Consider the following 18,446-nt stretch of genomic DNA (forward strand, 5'->3'; position numbering starts at 1 on the left):
AAAATAAGTGAGCAGTGGCGCTGCATACAGTCAGACAGTGTCCAAACACCGAATTGTTTCAAGAGGTAGCATGCATGACACGTCCTTAAAATAGGTTGGTTAGATTCACAACAAGTTAATCTTAAAATCAGTTCTCCTGAAATGTCCGTTGTGATATGAAGCAATCCATTGAGAAATCTATATCCGGGTTAAGTCACAACTTTCCTGCCACACGGAAGCAGTTGCGCTGCATATGGTCAGTCAGTGTCTTAACACTAAATTGTTTCAAGAGGTAGCATGCACGATACGTCCTTAAAATAGCTTGGTTAGGCTCACAACAAGTTCATCTTCAAGAAAATAATCAGTTCCCCTGTAATGTCCGTTGTGATGCAATCCATTGAGAAATCCATACCCGGCTTAAGTCGAAACTTTCCTGCCATACTGAAAACAGAGCTAGGTGACGGTACTGCACATTGATATTATGGTCTGTATTAACTTTCTAATGGGAAAGAAGAAGTTCCTGAACAAAATGACACCCAAATTATAGGGTGTTTATCCGCCAACATTAAACTCACAGCCGATTGAAAATGTGACATTGTGGAACTAACTTCCGGTATTTCTCGGGGAAAAAGGTAATCGTAACTTCAATAAAAGCGTTAATTTTAATATTTATCATGTCAGAAAAGATCATTTAAACACTACACTGCAAAAACTGCTTATCCAACCAAATCTAACCAAGTGTTATTAATCTTATATCAAGATAAAAAAAACTAGTTGGTATTGTTTTTAGTATGAAGACACTTACCTAGCACTTTCTCATGAAATCATTTGACTTAAAATAAGTCAACCTTTTCTTAAATTATGACATCTCATCCTGAAAACAAGCAAATTTGTCTGCCAGTGCGTTAAGCAAATTTGTCCTAAAAACAAGCAAATGTGTCTGCCAGTGCGTTGAGCAAATTTGTCTTGATAAGACTCCTTAAAATAAGTCAGTCTTCTTAAATTAAGTCAAAATTATCTTTCGATAGAGCGCTAGGTAAGTCTTTTCATACTAAAAACAATACCAAATAGATTTTTTGATCTTAATATAAGATCATCAACACTTGGTTAGATTTCATTTTTTGCAGTGTACATTTCGAAACATTAGTATATAAGCTATCATTTACAAGTATAAACAAATATCCCATATTTTTGTATTTTTTTATGACTAGGACTACTTAATACTATTATAATGTTGCTGTCTCTGTACTACAATGGTACTGTTACCACACTGCACATAGCTGTACATACTGTACATATCTGTTTATATGGTTCATACTAAATATCCATATTTATTCAGTTTTTCTGTACTATATTCTGTTAATACACTGCATTACTACTACTATAATGGTACTGCCACTACATTGCACATATCTGTACTACATTGCACATATCTGTACATGTTGTTCATACATTGTTCATATTACATAGCCATATTTATTCTGCTTTTATAAGGTTACTGCTAATACACTGCACATACTTATATTTATTTATACTACTCTAAACCAACTTCTGAAAACAACTGTATACTACTGTCTGCACTGCACTATATCTTTTGTCCTGTCTATGCACCACCTACTTTGCACTTTTTCTGCTTTTTTGAACTTCTGGTTAGACACAAATTGCATTTTGTTGTCTCTGTACTTGTACTCTGCACAATGACAATAAAGTTGAATCTAATCTAATCAAGCACTTTTGAGTCTTGGAAAACACTTTTCCATTTACATTGGGATTTTGCAAATAATCAGTGAGCTGCGTACATGAGGGGTTAGGTGCCTTGCTCAAGGGCACTTCAGCCGTGCCTACTGGTCGGGTTTCGAACCGGCAACCCTCCGGTTACAAGTCCGAAGCGTTAACCAGTAGGCCACGGCCGCCCCTGTCAACGTATGGGACACTGCACGGACATCAGGTTTGCACACCGGATCTTCTACTACCTTCTGACATCATCGTTACTTTACATTACATTACATTATTACATTACATTTGGCTGACGCTTTTTTAGCCAAAGCGACTAACAACATGGTAAACAGTTTAAGTTTTAGAGCAATTCTCAACAATTTTAGGACAATTTAAAAAAAACATTAGAGTACAGTAAGAATAAGTGCATCAGTGAGTGCTGTTTTTAACAGTTACTTGTCAGTTTAAGACGGCTGGTGAGTGCTAGGATCAGCAAGACTTGTTGTAAGTGTTGCTATGAGAGGAGATGTTCTCTAAAGAGCTGGGTCTTCAGGAGTTTTTTGAAAATGGAGAGGGATGTCCCTGCCCTTGTAGGAACTGGCAGTGCACTGCAAAAAATGAAATCTAACCAAGTGTTATTAATCTTATATTAAGATTAAAAAATCTATTTGGTATTGTTTTTAGTATGAAAAGACTTACCTAGCGCCCTCTCAAAAGAACATTTTGACTTAATTTAAGAAGATTTTGACTTATTGTCTTATCAAGACAAATTTGCTCAACGCACTGGCAGCCAAATTTGCTTGTTTTTAGGACACATTTGCTTAACGCACTGGCAGCCAAATTTGCTTGTTTTCAGGATGAGATGTCTTAAAATAAGTCAAACTTTTTTTAAATTAAGTCAAATGTTTTCACAAGGAAGCGCTAGGTAAGTCTCTTTATACTGAAAACAATACCAACTAGTTTTTTTTATCTTGATATAAGATTAATAACACTTGGTGAGATTTTGTTAGATAAGCAGTTTTTGCAGTGTGTATTCCACCAACGAGGAACAACAGATGAGAAAAGTTTGGATTGGCCTGAGCGTACCGGTGGTAGAGTTAGACGTTGTTCGTCAGAAGAGCGCAGCGGTCTGGAGGTAGCGTATGTCTGTATGAGGGCATTCAAGTAGGTGGGAGCAGAACCGGAGACTACTTTGTAGGCAAGCATTAGAGCCTTGAATTTGATGCGGGCCGCCATAGGTAGCCAGTGTAGCTGGATGAGCAGCGGGGTAACATGTGCCCTTTTGGGTTGGTTGTAGACCAGGCGCGCCGCCGCGTTATGGATCATCTGAAGGGGTTTTACTGCGCAGGCTGGGAGACCTGTCAGGAGGGCGTTGCAGTAGTCGAGTCGTGAGATGACTATTGCCTGAACCAGAAGTTGGGTAGCATCTTGAGTCAAGTAAGTCCTGATTTTCCGTATGTTGTAGAGTGCAAAACGGCATGACCGGGCGACTGAGGCAACATGATCTGAGAAGTTTAGTTGGTTGTCGAGAACAACTCCTAGATTTCTTGCAGTCCTGGTAGGTGAAACAGACAGGGAGTCAAATTTGATGTTGATGTCGTGGTGTATGGTAGGTTTAACTGGGAGGACCAGCAGTTCAGTCTTTGAGAGGTTCAGCTGGAGGTGGTGTGCCTTCATCCATGTAGCTATGTCAGAGAGGCAGTCCGAGATCCGTGCTGAAACCAAGAGGTCATCAGGTGGAAAGGACAGATAGAGCTGTGTGTCGTCTGCATAGCAGTGGTGCTACTTCTCAGCTTTCTCCGCAGAGCCGTTAGCTTAGCTTAAAAGAAAGATGGCGGACACTATTTCCTCATTCTGGGAGTGAGGTCACACCACCGTAGACAGTAAAAGCCTACCCCTTATGGTTTTTATGGGAGGCATTTTTTCAGACAAAAAATATAAATATCTTGGTGGGCACTGTACTCTGATCCGCATAGCCTTCCCTAGCTCAACCTGAACCCTCTGTAGCTCAGAGTGGAATAGACTGCTAGCGTGCTGATGAGTTTAGCAGTTCGAGTCAGCACTGTAGCCTCTGTCCAGCTTTAGTACTAGTAGTGTTGTGATTTTTAGGAACCGCCCGAATTAAACGGCCGTGGATAGACCTACGTAATATTATTCATAGAACTAAACCTGTGTCATGAGAAAACAAGTTAGTCATTCTCTTTAACAGCCTATATTGTGGGTATATCAACCAACTACGGATATTGATATTGCATTGAACTGAAACTGAATTGATGCACTCTCTGATGCAGGAGACCGGGGTTCGATTCCTGCTCACTGCAACAATTTTGAAGGTGCATTTCTCACAGCTAAACCAAGCTAGATAGAGAGATACCGTATATAGTGAGATAGAAGGTTGGGCTTGTGAACTATAGGCTACATGGTCCTCACTTTAGATTGGGGGGCTGCAAAATGTACTACAAATAGGTAAGAAAGGTCTTATAAGCGTATTAGTTATCCACCTCTTTGTCTTATACACCATTAACAAGCATTAACAAGCTGCTTGTTAACACTTACAACTTTTAAAAAATATGCTTTTAAGTAACTTAAAAGGCTGCTTATTAACACTTACAAGCTGCAAGTTAAAAGTTAGTTAATGTTAATAAAGGATAACAACAGTTAACTAACTGTTAGTAATGAATTGTTAACTGCTTATTATGCACTGTTAATACCTAATAAGCACATGTTATTCTAAAGCGTTACCGTTTAAGTCTTGTACAGTGTGTGCAGTGTCCGAAATAAACCCCAGGCTAAAAGCCAAGCTCATTCATTTGCTCACCAAAAACGGGATTTTTACCCCTGACGTTATTTATTTTATAACGTCGGCCATGGAGGTAACGAGTCTTTCCTGGTTTTCTGACCATGGTCGGAAACGAAGCAATCAGGAAAGGTTAACACTAGCAGGTTACGGAGACAGGTTACACTAACAGGACGGAGCCTATAAAAATATGTGTTTCTCCTGCAATGCATCTCTATTATTGCGCGGGCATAAATTCTCAGAGTTTTGCGGGTGCAGGTGGGAGTGTAACACGCACGTTGCGGGAGTGGGCAGTAATGGTCAGAAATTCAGTGGGAGCGGGCGGGAGTGGGATGAAGAAAACAGTCCCGCGCGCAGGGCTTTAGCGGAAAGTTTCACAATTTCCTTCAACCACTTTCAGTTCCCTCATTGGTCCTGAAAAGTGACATCATTACAACAGGTCCACCCAGGTTCGAATCCGACCTGCGGTCATTTCCCGATCTCTCTCTCCTACTTACTTCCTGTCACTCTTTGCTCTCCTGTCCAAATAAAGGCAAACAAGCCTAATAATATACTTAAAAAATAATAATAAAAAAAAATACAGATACAGTATGTCTTGTCTCAGGGGGACATGAGGAAGGGAAGCTCGTTCGTTTGAAAATACTACCAGGATTCTACTGATACAAAGCTTAATGCTAATCGTTGAAGTATCTCTTTAAATACCTGATTGGCTATTCAAACAGGAAGCATTAAATTTGTCTCAAAGGTAGGGCTGTAACGATACACCAACCTCACAATTCGGTTTGTATCACGATTTTTGACCCACGGTTCGATACGAATCTCGATTTTTCTTTTTTTTTCTTCTTTTTTTTTTGGGGGGGGGGCTAGACATTTTATTAAATAACATTTTAATAGCCTCCCTTAGAACACCAGAGGATTACAATATAATATATCTATTATTTTATATCCTGATAAAAAAAAAAAACATTTTTCTGAATGACTGATATTTATGACAGCACACTTTATGCAGATTAGCCTATAGCCTAGGCCTACTATTTTTTATTACAACTCTACCTCTTTAATTCAGCTGTCTGGTTGAAGCCTGGAAATATTGTAAACAAAGTAGCATATAGCTTAGCTTATCATAGTCTACTGATTGGACTGTTCAGATTCCCCATGTGTTTAAGTTTCAAGGTAATATAGGCTACTTGTTATCCTTGGGACAGGCCCTTTTGGGAAACGTTGGTATTGAGATGATCAGTCAACTTCAATGCAAGAGTTTTAAACAAATATGTGCAGCATGCTAATGATGCTAAGCGGATTTAATAGTAATTTAGCTAGTCGTCTATGCGTCCTTGCTTTCACGATTGTGAATGTTTTATTTAAGTCGCGCGTGTTCATTGAGCAGGAGAGGGAGGGAGAGTGAGAGGGAGGGAGTGCGAGAGAGAGCGGGGCAAGGAGAGGGGGTTTACTTCTATACTGTTTGGTAAAGTTGCACACATAGTCTACAATGAAAGCAAGGAGAGGTATGAAATTATTATTTATTTATTTATTTGTTTTTGGACAACGTAGGCTACCGATAAGTAAAGCGGGAGTTGTGGGTTGCTTTTGCGGCCGCATAAGCTGCAAAGCACTGCGTGAAACACTAGAAAGGGTGTGTCGCGATTCTGCCTTTTCACACCGCGACACAGTATCGTGGATATGAATGTTGCGATTTCGGTTTCGAATCGTAAATCGTTACAGCTCTACTCAAAGGTGTTCGTATAAACTATCCGTACAGACATTTTGTGTTTTGATAGTTTGATTTTCCTTAAGATGGCATTTCAATTCAAATGTGAAATTTAACTCTCCTGTGTCATCATGTTTATACACGTCAACATCAGTGTTGTTCTCTTATCTCTCTGCAGGTGGTTCCATAACAGAGAATATTTATCTGGCAGCACAACAGCTGAGCAGTCGCTGGGAGGCATTCTGTGCCCTGTTAGTTGAGCGACTTGCCTGGCTAGACTATCAGAGCCGTATTCTGGCCTTCTACAATCTTTATCAACTACTGGAGCAAAGTGTGGCCTCTGCAGACAGCTGGATAAAGTTGACGCCACTGCCTCCCAGTGAACCTGAGCCGATCAGAAACCAGCTTGATCGTTGCAGGGTAACAGTGACATATCTCTACATTCTGCTAGATTTTATGGTTTTAAGCCCCCAGGTAGCGCTGCATGGAAGGCACTAGGGTTAGGCAAGAGTTAAGGTTAGGGTTAAGGTTAGGGTTAGGTGCCGTGAAGTCGACGGTTGCAGTGCTGCCTTGAAGTCGACGGTGGGGGCTTAAATCACCATTGAGCGTTCTGCTAGAGGAATGCTGAATATGTGTCCGTGTATCCACATAAACATACAATCTACATGTGGATTTGGAACAATTACTGTGAAAACCATGGACACTATAGATAGATAGATAGATAGATAGATATATAGATAGGTAGATAGACACTTTATTGATCCCCAAGGGGAAATTCAAGAATAGGATTTATAGTATCTCTCAAAACATTAATCAGTGACTGAGCATGCACACTATTTTATTTCATAGGGAAAACAGGGGTACAAATAAACAAAAAAGATATTTCCAGAGAAACAGGCAAAAATGCAATTACTCTTAGTAGAACACCCTAGATTGCACCAGAGCAGCAAACAGAAGAAAACAAATTGAAAAAAATGTGTGCACTGACATATGTACTGAACAAAGAAAGTACTGTAATAAAATTAACTTGATATGAACACAATATCATGGCTGTCATTAAGTGTTCTTAATGTCAATTTAATCAGTATTTCAAATTCATTGTATACAGTATTATGTTTCTGGTACACAGCACAGTAATAGTGCTTCAATTAGTTCAAATTATATATATATTATTTATCGTACATCTTATTTCATTATTAAAAAATTATTGAATCACCAAGGTGAAAGTGTGTAAGATTTGATTTTAAGATTTGTAAGATTTGCAGTTTGCAAGGAGTTGCAAGAGTAGGGGATATGGGGGACTTAAGAGAGATGTACCTTATTTTCTTTACATTGTATAGAAGGTTATGACACTATATGGTGGCCATATTACACATTGCTATGAAGAACTTCTAGTTGAATACTAAACATAGATACAAAATAACCATTTAATTCAGCATGTTTAGATGAAACAGCGATCTTCTGTGCCAAAAGAAATAGATATTACAACCAGATGATGGCACGACTGATAGCATCACATTTGCCTTGGTTGCTGTAGATGTCAGGATTTCAGTTAGAAATGGGAGCTGGATGTCTGTTAATTGACATTTTTTTCATATTGTATTTTGACTTATATTTGCCTTTTTCGCAAATGTTTCACAGGATGAGATTTCACGTCTCACAGCTTTGGAGCCATCTTTGGATCAGCTGAAGGACCAGTTGGATGAACTGAAAGGCACTGAAATGCCTTCAGAGCCTGTTTTCTTTGACACGGATATACCAAGTCTAACCGAACATTACTATAATGTTCTGGAGGAGTTACGCAAACGTGAAAAACAGTTAATTTTGGGTAAAGAATTCACAAGATCACTATGCATACAGACCAGCCTCTTTGTCTGCTTGAGTGAGATTCATACGATTTTACTAGATCTCTTTCAAGATGCCCTTTAAAGATGTCCTTCATGCTCTCAAAGACCTAAACTTTCAATACTATATACTTTCTCATTTGTTAATACTCATTTATTCATTCACACTTATATGGAAGGAATTATCTATATATTTAACCCTCAGGAAACAGATCCACAAGCTTGATCGAGGACATTTTGGTAAAAAAAAAGGTGTACGGCCTGTAGTATTCCAGCAATTTCACAAGTTCACATTATAGGCTGATTAAAGGAGACATAATGATTGATATGATGACTTTTTTTAATGAACTCAAATGTCAACACACAAGATTAGATCATGATAATGATAGCAGTAGTTATCACTACTGACTAAAAGTTATTGACTGCTACAAATGGCTGATTATAGCTTGATTTAATTAACATACATTATATCTGTGTTACATATATGGATGCAGTGCAAGAAAGTTTGCCCCCTGCACGCTACAAGGAAACTGTGGCAACTCTTCTGTCCTGGCTGCAGCAGTGTGAAGCTAAGCTTGCTGCCCCATCAGCTGCTGTGACAGAGCTGCCAATCATGGAACAACGACTCAAAGATATACAGGTTTGATTCTATTTGTTCCCTGCCTACTTTATGTTGGGCTTATGTGTGGAAGTTGCAACAGTAGGTCCTATTTCAGTTCAACTCCTACAAAGTCTAGCTCAAATCTTGTTCTGAAAGAGTTGTTGAATGAAGAGGAAAGCGAGGTTATACACTTGAACTACACTGCAAAAAAATAAATCTAACCATGTGTTATTAATCTTAGAATAAGATCAAAAAAATCTATTTGGTTTTGTTTTTAGTATGAAGACTTACCTACGTACCTACAGTAGCACTCTCTCAAAAGATCATTTTGACTTAATTTAAGAATACTTTGACTTATTTTAAGTAGCCTTTGTCAGGATATGCGGATAGGACCCAAATGCAAGACTCTTCCAGGCCGAATTACAGACAAAAAACACTTTTATTATGAACTACGAACTACTTACAGACATACGGGGCTTCGACAAGACAAACAGAGAGACGATCCGACAGGGAACAAAGAAACAGGAGGGTAGAAATACACAGAGCAATTAACAAGAGAGACAGAGGACTGGACGAAACCAACGAGACAATAACAGGGAACAGGTGAAGAGGCAGAAAAGGAGGGAAAACTAACGAGACAGGAAGCATGACCAAATAAGGAGATGGGGCGGAGACAAGACAGGTGACAGGCAGGTAAACACAAAGCACATGGGAAACAGGCAAGACAAACACAGGACACAAAATGGCCACCAGGGTGGCACAAACTCAGAAGTCCGGGCCAGATCCTGACAGTACCCCCCCCTCAACGGACGCCTCCCGGCGTCCCCAGAAAAGTCGAACCAGGGTGGGCGGAGGGGGCCTGGACGGAGGGACCGGTCCGATAGACCGTAAACACTGGGCAGACTCAGACGGGGCAGACTCAGACGGGGCAGACTCAGACGGGGCAGACTCAGACGGGGCAGACTCAGACGGGGCAGACTCAGACGGGGCAGACTCAGACGGGGCAGACTCAGACGGGGCAGACTCAGACGGGGCAGACTCAGACGGGGCAGACTCAGACGGGGCAGACCCAGACGGGGCAGACCCAGACGGGGCAGACCCAGACGGGGCAGACTCAGAGGGCTTGGGCAGGGAACAAGCAGACGGGACCGACTCAGGCAAGGCAGGGGCAGACTCAGGCAGGGGCAGACTCAGGCAGGGGCAGACTCTGACAGGGCAGACTCGGAGGGCTTGGGCAGGGAACAAGCAGACAAAGACAGGACAGACTCAGACGGGACGACAGACTCAGACGGGACGACAGACTCAGACGGGACGACAGACTCAGACGGGACGACAGACTCAGACGGGACGACAGACTCAGACGGGACGACCGGGGCGACAGACTCAGACGGGACGACAGACTCAGACGGGACGACAGACTCAGACGGGACGACAGACTCAGACGGGACGACAGACTCAGACGGGACGACCGGGGCGACAGACTTAGACGGGACGACAGACTCAGACACAACAGACACAGGGGCAGGGGAAGGGACAGGAACAAAGACAGTGACTGGGATGGTGACTGGGACGGTAACTGGAATGGTGACTGGGACGGTAACTGGAATGGTGACTAGGATGGTGACTGGGACAGAGACACAGACAGAGACAGAGACAGAGACAGAGACGGGGATGGTGACGGGAACAGAGACGGGAACAGAGATGGGAACGGTGACGGGAACGGTAACTGGCACGGTGATGGGGATGGTGACTGGCACAAAGACAGGCACAGTGACTGGGACAGGGCTGCGGCTGCAGGCGTGGCGTCGGGAGACGCGGCTGCAGGCGTGGCGTCGGGCGACTGGGCTGCAGGCGTGGTGTCGGGCGACTGGGCTGCAGGCGTGGCGTCGGGCGACTGGGCTGCAGGCGTGGCGTCGGGAGACGTGGCTGCAGGCGTGGCGTCGGGCGACTGGGCTGCAGGCGTGGCGTCGGGCGACTGGGCTGCAGGCGTGGCGTCGGGAGACGCAGCTGCAGGCGTGGCTGCAGGCGTGGCGTCGGACGACTGGGCTGCAGGCGTGGCGTCGGGCGACGGGGCTGCAGGCGTGGCTGCAGGCGTGGCGTCGGGCGACTGGGCTGCAGGCGTGGCTGCAGGCGTGGCGTCGGGCGACGGGGCTGCAGGCGTGGCTGCAGGCGTGGCGTCGGGCGACTGGGCTGCAGGCGTGGCGTCGGGCGACTGGGCTGCAGGCGTGGCGTCGGGCGACTGGGCTGCAGGCGTGGCTGCAGGCGTGGCGTCGGGCGACTGGGCTGCAGGCGTGGCTGCAGGCGTGGCGTCGGGAGACTGGGCTGCAGGCGTGGCGTCGGGAGACGCGGCTGCAGGTGACTCGGCTGCGGGCACAGGAGCGGACTCGGCTGCGGGCACAGGAGCGGACTCGGCTGCGGGCACAGGAGCGGACTCGGCTGCGGGCACAGGAGCGGACTCGGCTGCGGGCACAGGAGCGGACTCGGCTGCGGGCACAGGAGCGGACTCGGCTGCGGGCACAGGAGCTGACTCGGCTGCGGGCACAGGAGCTGACTCGGCTGCGGGCGCAGGAGCAGGCGCCTCTGGGCTGGGCGCAGGAGCAGGCGCCTCTGGGCTGGGCGCAGGAGCAGGCGCCTCTGGGCTGGGCGCAGGAGCAGGCGCCTCTGGGCTGGGCGCAGGAGCAGGCGCCTCTGGGCTGGGCGCAGGAGCAGGCGCCTCTGGGCTGGGCGCAGGAGCAGGCGCCTCTGGGCTGGGCGCAGGAGGCATGGTGTCAGAGGACCGGGTTGGACGACGCTTGGCACGTCTCCTCCTGGAGTTAGCCTGAGGGACCTGAATGAGTTCAGGGGGGAACTGGAACTCGTCAGGCTGAGGCTCTGGACCTGAGGTGACCGGCTGCAGGCGCAGCACGCCCACCCTAAGCCCCTGGCAATGAGCTGGAGGGGCAGGGTCAGGTGGGAGACTAGCAGCCTCACTGGAGGGAGCAAGGAGCGCCTGCAGGCTTCTCCTCAAGCCAGTGGTCTGAGCCAGCAACTTGGCTGCCGCTGGAAGTGCCGCCAGCCAAGATTTGGAGGAGAGATTCTTCTCCATTAGGGTCACGGCTGCCAGCTTTCTCTCCAACGACGTGTTGCCATGTAGGACTGCATTTAAGCTCTCAAACAAGTAGGCCATCTGCTGAGGTTCCTCCCAGGGCGGTTCAGGGTCTGCTGGGTCCATTATTGGTCGGATCGTACTGTCAGGATATGCGGATAGGACCCAAATGCAAGACTCTTCCAGGCCGAATTACAGACAAAAAACACTTTTATTATGAACTACGAACTACTTACAGACATACGGGGCTTCGACAAGACAAACAGAGAGACGATCCGACAGGGAACAAAGAAACAGGAGGGTAGAAATACACAGAGCAATTAACAAGAGAGACAGAGGACTGGACGAAACCAACGAGACAATAACAGGGAACAGGTGAAGAGGCAGAAAAGGAGGGAAAACTAACGAGACAGGAAGCATGACCAAATAAGGAGATGGGGCGGAGACAAGACAGGTGACAGGCAGGTAAACACAAAGCACATGGGAAACAGGCAAGACAAACACAGGACACAAAATGGCCACCAGGGTGGCACAAACTCAGAAGTCCGGGCCAGATCCTGACAGCCTTATGAAGACAAATTTACTTAAAGGAGAATTCCGGTGTGATATTGATCTAAAGTGTGTTGAAATATGATACCGAGTGTGAACGTGGTGTACAATCAGTCACTTCCCTAGGTTGTTAATTGCCACACCCCTGAGTACATTGTTTAAAAAACAAACGTGCAAAATAAGAAAATAAACTTTGTGCCGGGTGGAAAACGAGTTTTATGTCATGCGCCAGGGTGCAAGAAAGGGCCCTGTCGTTAATAGCCCTTGAATGTGCCTTATATCCTTGTAGAATGGAGAGACACAGAGAGAGTTGGCCTAGTTGAGCAGAAAGCAGTTGATACAGGGGCAATCAGTTTAATTGGCTCTGTGAGGGGGCCTAGTTCAGCAGCTGGCAGTGGATACAGGTGCAAATCAGTTTGATTAGCCCATTGTGATGTCATAGTGCCAATGCAAAGTCTATGGGGAAAAATAAGCTTGATTTATGTTAATATCTCAAAAAGTATAAAGTTTACAACAATAAAAAAATACATTCCTCAAGTGTCCTTTTCCAGACCTATGTTTTGAAGTTAGAAGTTTGAACAAAGTTTCTACGTTAAATGGTTGAAGCTGAATTAGACGCAGAAATTTGGTGGGAAGAATAATAACTAGAAATGCAATTCCCAAGGAATTACCAGTGCATGCAAATGCAAAACATATTATGTAAAATATCATACAGAGTAAAAACAAATAATGCAGATATAGTTCCAATAGTGTTGCTAGGGTACATATGATGGTTGTTATGCCAAATGAAGTGGTTGCTATGCTGGTTGCTAGGGTAATCATGTTGGTTGCTAGGTTGACATTGTAATGGTTGCTAGGGTAAATCATATTGTTGCTAGGGTACTTATGGTGGTTGCTATGCAAAAAAGCGGTTGCTATGGTGGTTGCTAAGGTAATCCTGTTGGTTGCTAGGTTGTTGCTAGGGTAATTAACATGGTTGCTAGGGTAGTTGTGGTGGTTGCTATAGTAACTCAAGTGGATGCTAGGCTGGTTGCTAGGGTAATCATGTTGGTTGCTATGTTAGTTGCTAGGTTGTCATCATGGAAGTGGGTGATAGGTTGTTGCTAGGGTACTTGAGGTGGTTGCTAGGCTGTTGCTAGGTTTGTTGTGGTGGTTGCTAAGTTAAACTTATTGGTTGCTATATTGGTTGTGAGGTTGTAACTGTGGAAGTGGTTGCTAGGCTATTGCTAGGGTACTTGAGGTGGTTGCTAGGCTGTTTCTAGGGTATTTGACATGGTTGCTAGGTTGTTGCTAGGGTACTTGAGGTGGTTGTTAGGCTGTTGCTAACTTAGTTGTGGCCGTTGCTATGCTGGTTGCTAGGTTAATCTCATTGGTTGCTATATTGGTTGCTAGGTTGTAACTGTGGAAGTGGTTGCTAGGCTGTTGCTAGGGTATTTGACATGGTTGCTAGGCTGTTGCTAGGGTACTTGAGGTGGTTGCTATGTTGGTTGCTAGGAAGTTGGTGGTGTTGCGTTTTGTGTCCACTCTGGTGTCTACGGGGCTCCCGTAACACAGTAGAGATCACTACTCCTGTAGGTGTGGGTGCATTCGTCTTCGGAATGTGAGGATTTCACAGGGTAAAAGAGGTAAAAGAGTTTAGGCTGTACAAGAGGATTGACTTGATGGAGAGGCTCTCCCTATCTGAATCAAAATCCCTAATTTGGGGTTTAGGGGCTAAGGAAAATAGACCACTTCAGAGTCTCTCTCCATCTCTTAGTCGCTATTCCCTGTTCCCTTCGACTTGTACTTCAAAATGTGGTTAACTTCACTAAAAGAAGAAGAAATTCAGAGCTGTATTTGCCATAGTTGTTTGTCATCAAAATCTGAGAGAGGGTAAAAACTCACTACAGACATTCGTCTGTCTGTCTAGATCGGATAGAAGATCAACTACCCTATTCTTTTGGGAGCTTTGTCAAATTGAAATTAAGGCTCTTTTTAAATGACAGTTCTTGTAATATATAAAAACATCAATTGACCACATCGGATCTATAACAATTTAGATTCTATCTATAAATACACTTGTATTTATCAGACAGATTTCCGTATCCTCGCTTGGGTGTGTGATGTGCATTTAGACCACAACGGGTCCTAGACTTTAGCTTCACAAACAATTTGTCGCGCCAAATAAATTTGCTAACAAAGCCTTTTTGTTTTTTTGTCTGCCCTGGAGCATAGGACTTTCCTTCCCAAATGCCTGGCTGAGTTCGCTACTTCTGTGTGTGTCAGTGCTAGGGATGTAACGGTATGAAAATTTAACCTCACGGTTATAGTGACCAAAATTATCACGGTTTTCGGTATTATCACGGTATTTTTAAAAGTGTGTTCAATATGTTCAGAAAGCACTGATAGGCCTACACAAGCTGAAATAGTTTCAAAAAGTGTCCCGTTCAGTTTTTCATGTTGAATTGGCTATGTGCTTATCGCTTAACTTACCCTACCATGACTTGGAGGTTGCTATTACTGTTATTTGGATCCAATGAGTGAGACCAGGCTTGGAATTTCACCATTCTGGGGGCAAGGCCACTTGGCCTTCAGTTGGGCATATTTGGTGGAGGGCACAAAGGCCACATAGGCTATAAAAAATATCAAAGTTGTATAGCCTATTCACTGCAGTAGACCTGCATCACTGTATGAAACATTACAAAAACATGAAACATGACATATTATATAGAACTGCAAATCATCTGAACATCTAATATTTACAGATATCTAGGCTATATTTAACATTTATTTTATATTTGGCCTGTTATGAAATCATGTATTGAACAATTTAAGCACAGTTCAGCTTTAAGAAACTCAAATAGCCTAGATGCATGCTTAGCATTTTGTGATCTACTTTTACAAACTCTTAGTCAGCTGTCCTCTGATTTACCGATATATAGGTGATATTTGTAACATTTATTTTGTATTTGGCCTGTTATGAAATCATGTGGAACAATTTAAACACATTGTAAAACTTAAAGCCCAAATTTGGAGACATCCATGCATGTCGAAATGTACTGCAAATTCAAAACTGGATTACTCTGGAACGGCTAACTGTACAGGGGACTGCGTTACACCTTTATGTTCGGTAAGGTCTGCTGTTTATTCTGATATATGGTTTGTCATGTGTTAAACGAAAGGTTCGTGAAGTATTGCACCGAGAGGAATGGGTAGGGAGATGGACGAAAACCTTCAGTAGAATTTATGATTAAATTTAATTATATTATTTACGTTTCTCGCGAACCGTTCACCACAGCAATTCGCGGCTAACATCGTTTAAAAGCTGAGAAAAAGCTCTTTCATGTGATACTTGTGATGTCTGTGTGATGAGTAGGCTACTTCGCGAGTAGTTCAACTGAGAAGAATAGGTGAATTTAGACGCACTTTCTTTCTTGCGCTGTCACTTTCTCCACTGTGTAAAAGAAATTAATTTGCGCTGTGAATGCTAAGATTATTTTGACAGGCCATAGGCTAAATAAAATTCGCTATTAGTAGGATGCAAAGCAGAATATTGAAAGAAGGGCACCAAGGGCACCGTGGCCTGTAAACCTCTGATTTTCAAATGGACATCACGGCCAACGCAAGGGGCAAAAACGTGGCCGCCGTGAAATTCCTACCCTGAGTGAGACCAAAGTAAGTGTTCGAAATAAAACTTTAGGCTACTGTGTTCTTCTGATAACGTGAGTGGAATGGATTTAATGTGCACGCGAACATAGAGCAGAGTGCAAATGATACAGTGCAAGTTTTGCAGTGAAAATGTTCCGCCTTTTAAAATCAGGTGTAGCCTAATCCAATTCGCAGTTAAAACCATCAATTAGACAACAGAATCAGTAGGGTACCAATTTTGCTTCATTGTACCAGGCCTACTGTATGTCAAAAGCAGGCTCGGATGAAGCTGGGAAGGATTAAACACACGGTTTCAACATCGTGATAATCAACCGTGATAATTATGATATTTCAAAAGAAAACGGTAATTGTTATCGTCAACATTTTTATCACGGTTTATCATTATACCGGTAATCGTTACATCCCTAGTCAGTGCAGTATGTTTTTTGCCCATATACAGTGTCTTAGAAAGTAGCCCTCAAACGGATGCCTTACTTACCCGGAGCGAAGTTAAATCTTTGGAGCAGGAGGCCCTATTGCAAGGTATCCGGGGTTCTCAGCAACACAGGAGAGGCAGAAAAATACGGAAAAAAAACGCTAGACAGTCTTTTTACAAACTCCTAATCAAAGGTTAGGATTTTGACTTTTATTAAATACAAACAAAAAATACAAGGAATGAAAACTGTCTAAGTCTAAAGGCTAAATGCTCGGTCCAAAGAAAATGAAAAGGAAAAAGAAGAACAAAAAGCCAAAGAACCCTGAACAAGGGGCCATTCTCTTTTTATACCCCTCTCAGTCAGGCAGAACATGTCCAAGTTTGGTATTATGTCTTGCCATGAAATATTGGTTCTCTCTTTTTTTTTTTGCTTAGTTGCCAGTTAGCTTTTTTTTGCTGACAAACAGTTTCTTACAACTGGTACATTATGTTCTTACATTCTGTCTTTACATTTTGTTCAAAGCACATGTCATTTAGCATAACACACTTTAATTCTAACACAAACCTTTTATATCTAAGCAAACACATTTTATGTAAATATTAGCAAAACACTTTAAGTTTTATAAGCAAACTTTCTTATATGTTCAAGAAAAACACCCTCTACATTTAAGCAAAATCATAACAGGTTATTCTAGCAAAAACAATTTATGTTTTTAATTAAGAAAACACACTCCAATTCTAAGCTTCTAAGTTTTTAAACATTATAAGTTTAAACTTGTTTCACACTGGTTGTCATATCATTATCTTGCCGCATTTGCACATTTTTATTTGTTTTAGAGCAAGCTGGATTTAAGCAGTTATATGACTAAAAGTCTTTTAATAGTAAATTATGATTCTGATTATTAATTATCACATCTTCATATTGTAAAGTCACGCTACACCCTCCGCTTGGAGATGTGAAAATTCCGGTCCTGTTGGTCACGACGATCCGTTTAGTCCCGCCCGTTAGGGGAAAAGTCCATAAGAGGCTTAATGGTGTACAGTCTGTTGTTCATTTGGCTGGGGTCGAGGATGATGATGGCATGTGGGTCCATTTCCTCTGGTCAGCTGTGTTTGCACCATCCTGCGTTCTTGTCCCGCCTTGTGATGGGTTTGTATGTGTCAGAGGTGACCCGCTCCAAGAATCTTGCCATAAAGACAATAGGGTTTCCCGTTTATGCACTCTGGCTTGCTTATCTCACCACAGCGTGCCCCGTCATGCATCTATAAATTCTCAGACACTGAGCGTACACTGCCTATGTCATGTAAGTTGACATCCTTCCGTCCTTCCCTATTGAAAATCAGGACAGAATCTTGATACATCTCCTGTCGTTTCTTTTGAGTCCATTTGGCCTCAAGCCAAGGGACTCCCTCAATTCCGGGTTTCATGTGGGATATCAAACTCCAGTTGTTCGGATCTTTCAAGGCCCTAATGGTCAGTTTGTGTGTTCTATGTTCCTCATCTGCCCATAGGTAACACCTTTTCAACTGACTCGTTTCACGGGGACCTAATTCTTCCAACACAGGCTCAGCCCTCGTTGTAGAGGCTAAACTGTGTCTTCTAATTGTTGCATGTACAGGCTCTGCCTGTTCTTCTATCTCCATCATGTCTGCAGTCTGTACAGACTCATTTTGCACTGCTACAGTCATGGGTTGTATAATTTCTGCTTGCATCATCATAGTTTCTTCCTCCGCCTCCACCATTGGAGCGGATTGGCCACTATTGCCATCTATTATATATATATATATATATATATATATATATATATATATATATATATATATATACCCAGTCTTGTACTGGGTGTGTTAGAATATCTGGTCTGGTAACCAAATCATTAACAGCAATGGATTCATCAAGGAAAGTGCTATAAAAGGTAATGTTGTATTTGGGCACTGAAGGTGGTTGATCAAATTCATCACCGGTGTTATATTCAATGACTGGTTGTGGGGCGTCAGTCTGTCCCTGAGCGGATTCAGGCTCTTTGGCTAATCCAGGGGACAGGTTATCAAGATTGGTCATCGTGGTGCATGGTTTGATCTTGCACTCTTTCCTTCTTTTCTT

At 43.3% G+C, this 18,446-nt stretch overlaps 1 protein-coding gene across 1 annotated transcript in view; it reads left to right on the top strand.

Moving 5' to 3' along the window:
- The window catches only part of dmd (dystrophin), a 541,017-nt gene that overhangs the window by 186,357 nt on the left and 336,214 nt on the right, over positions 1-18,446 (top strand). The window contains exons 20-22 of the mRNA XM_076297170.1: positions 6,379-6,620; positions 7,842-8,028; positions 8,539-8,684. Of these exons, the coding sequence (XP_076153285.1) occupies positions 6,379-6,620; positions 7,842-8,028; positions 8,539-8,684 (575 nt within the window). The remainder of the gene's footprint in view (positions 1-6,378; positions 6,621-7,841; positions 8,029-8,538; positions 8,685-18,446) is intronic.

The sequence above is a fragment of the Alosa pseudoharengus genome, unplaced genomic scaffold, assembly GCF_046254945.1.
Source record: "Alosa pseudoharengus isolate Yale_2024_CS ecotype anadromous, Long Island Sound unplaced genomic scaffold, YU_APseudo_1.1 YU_APseudo_1.1_scf_20, whole genome shotgun sequence".
In the NCBI taxonomy this organism is placed as follows: Eukaryota; Metazoa; Chordata; class Actinopteri; order Clupeiformes; family Clupeidae; genus Alosa; species Alosa pseudoharengus.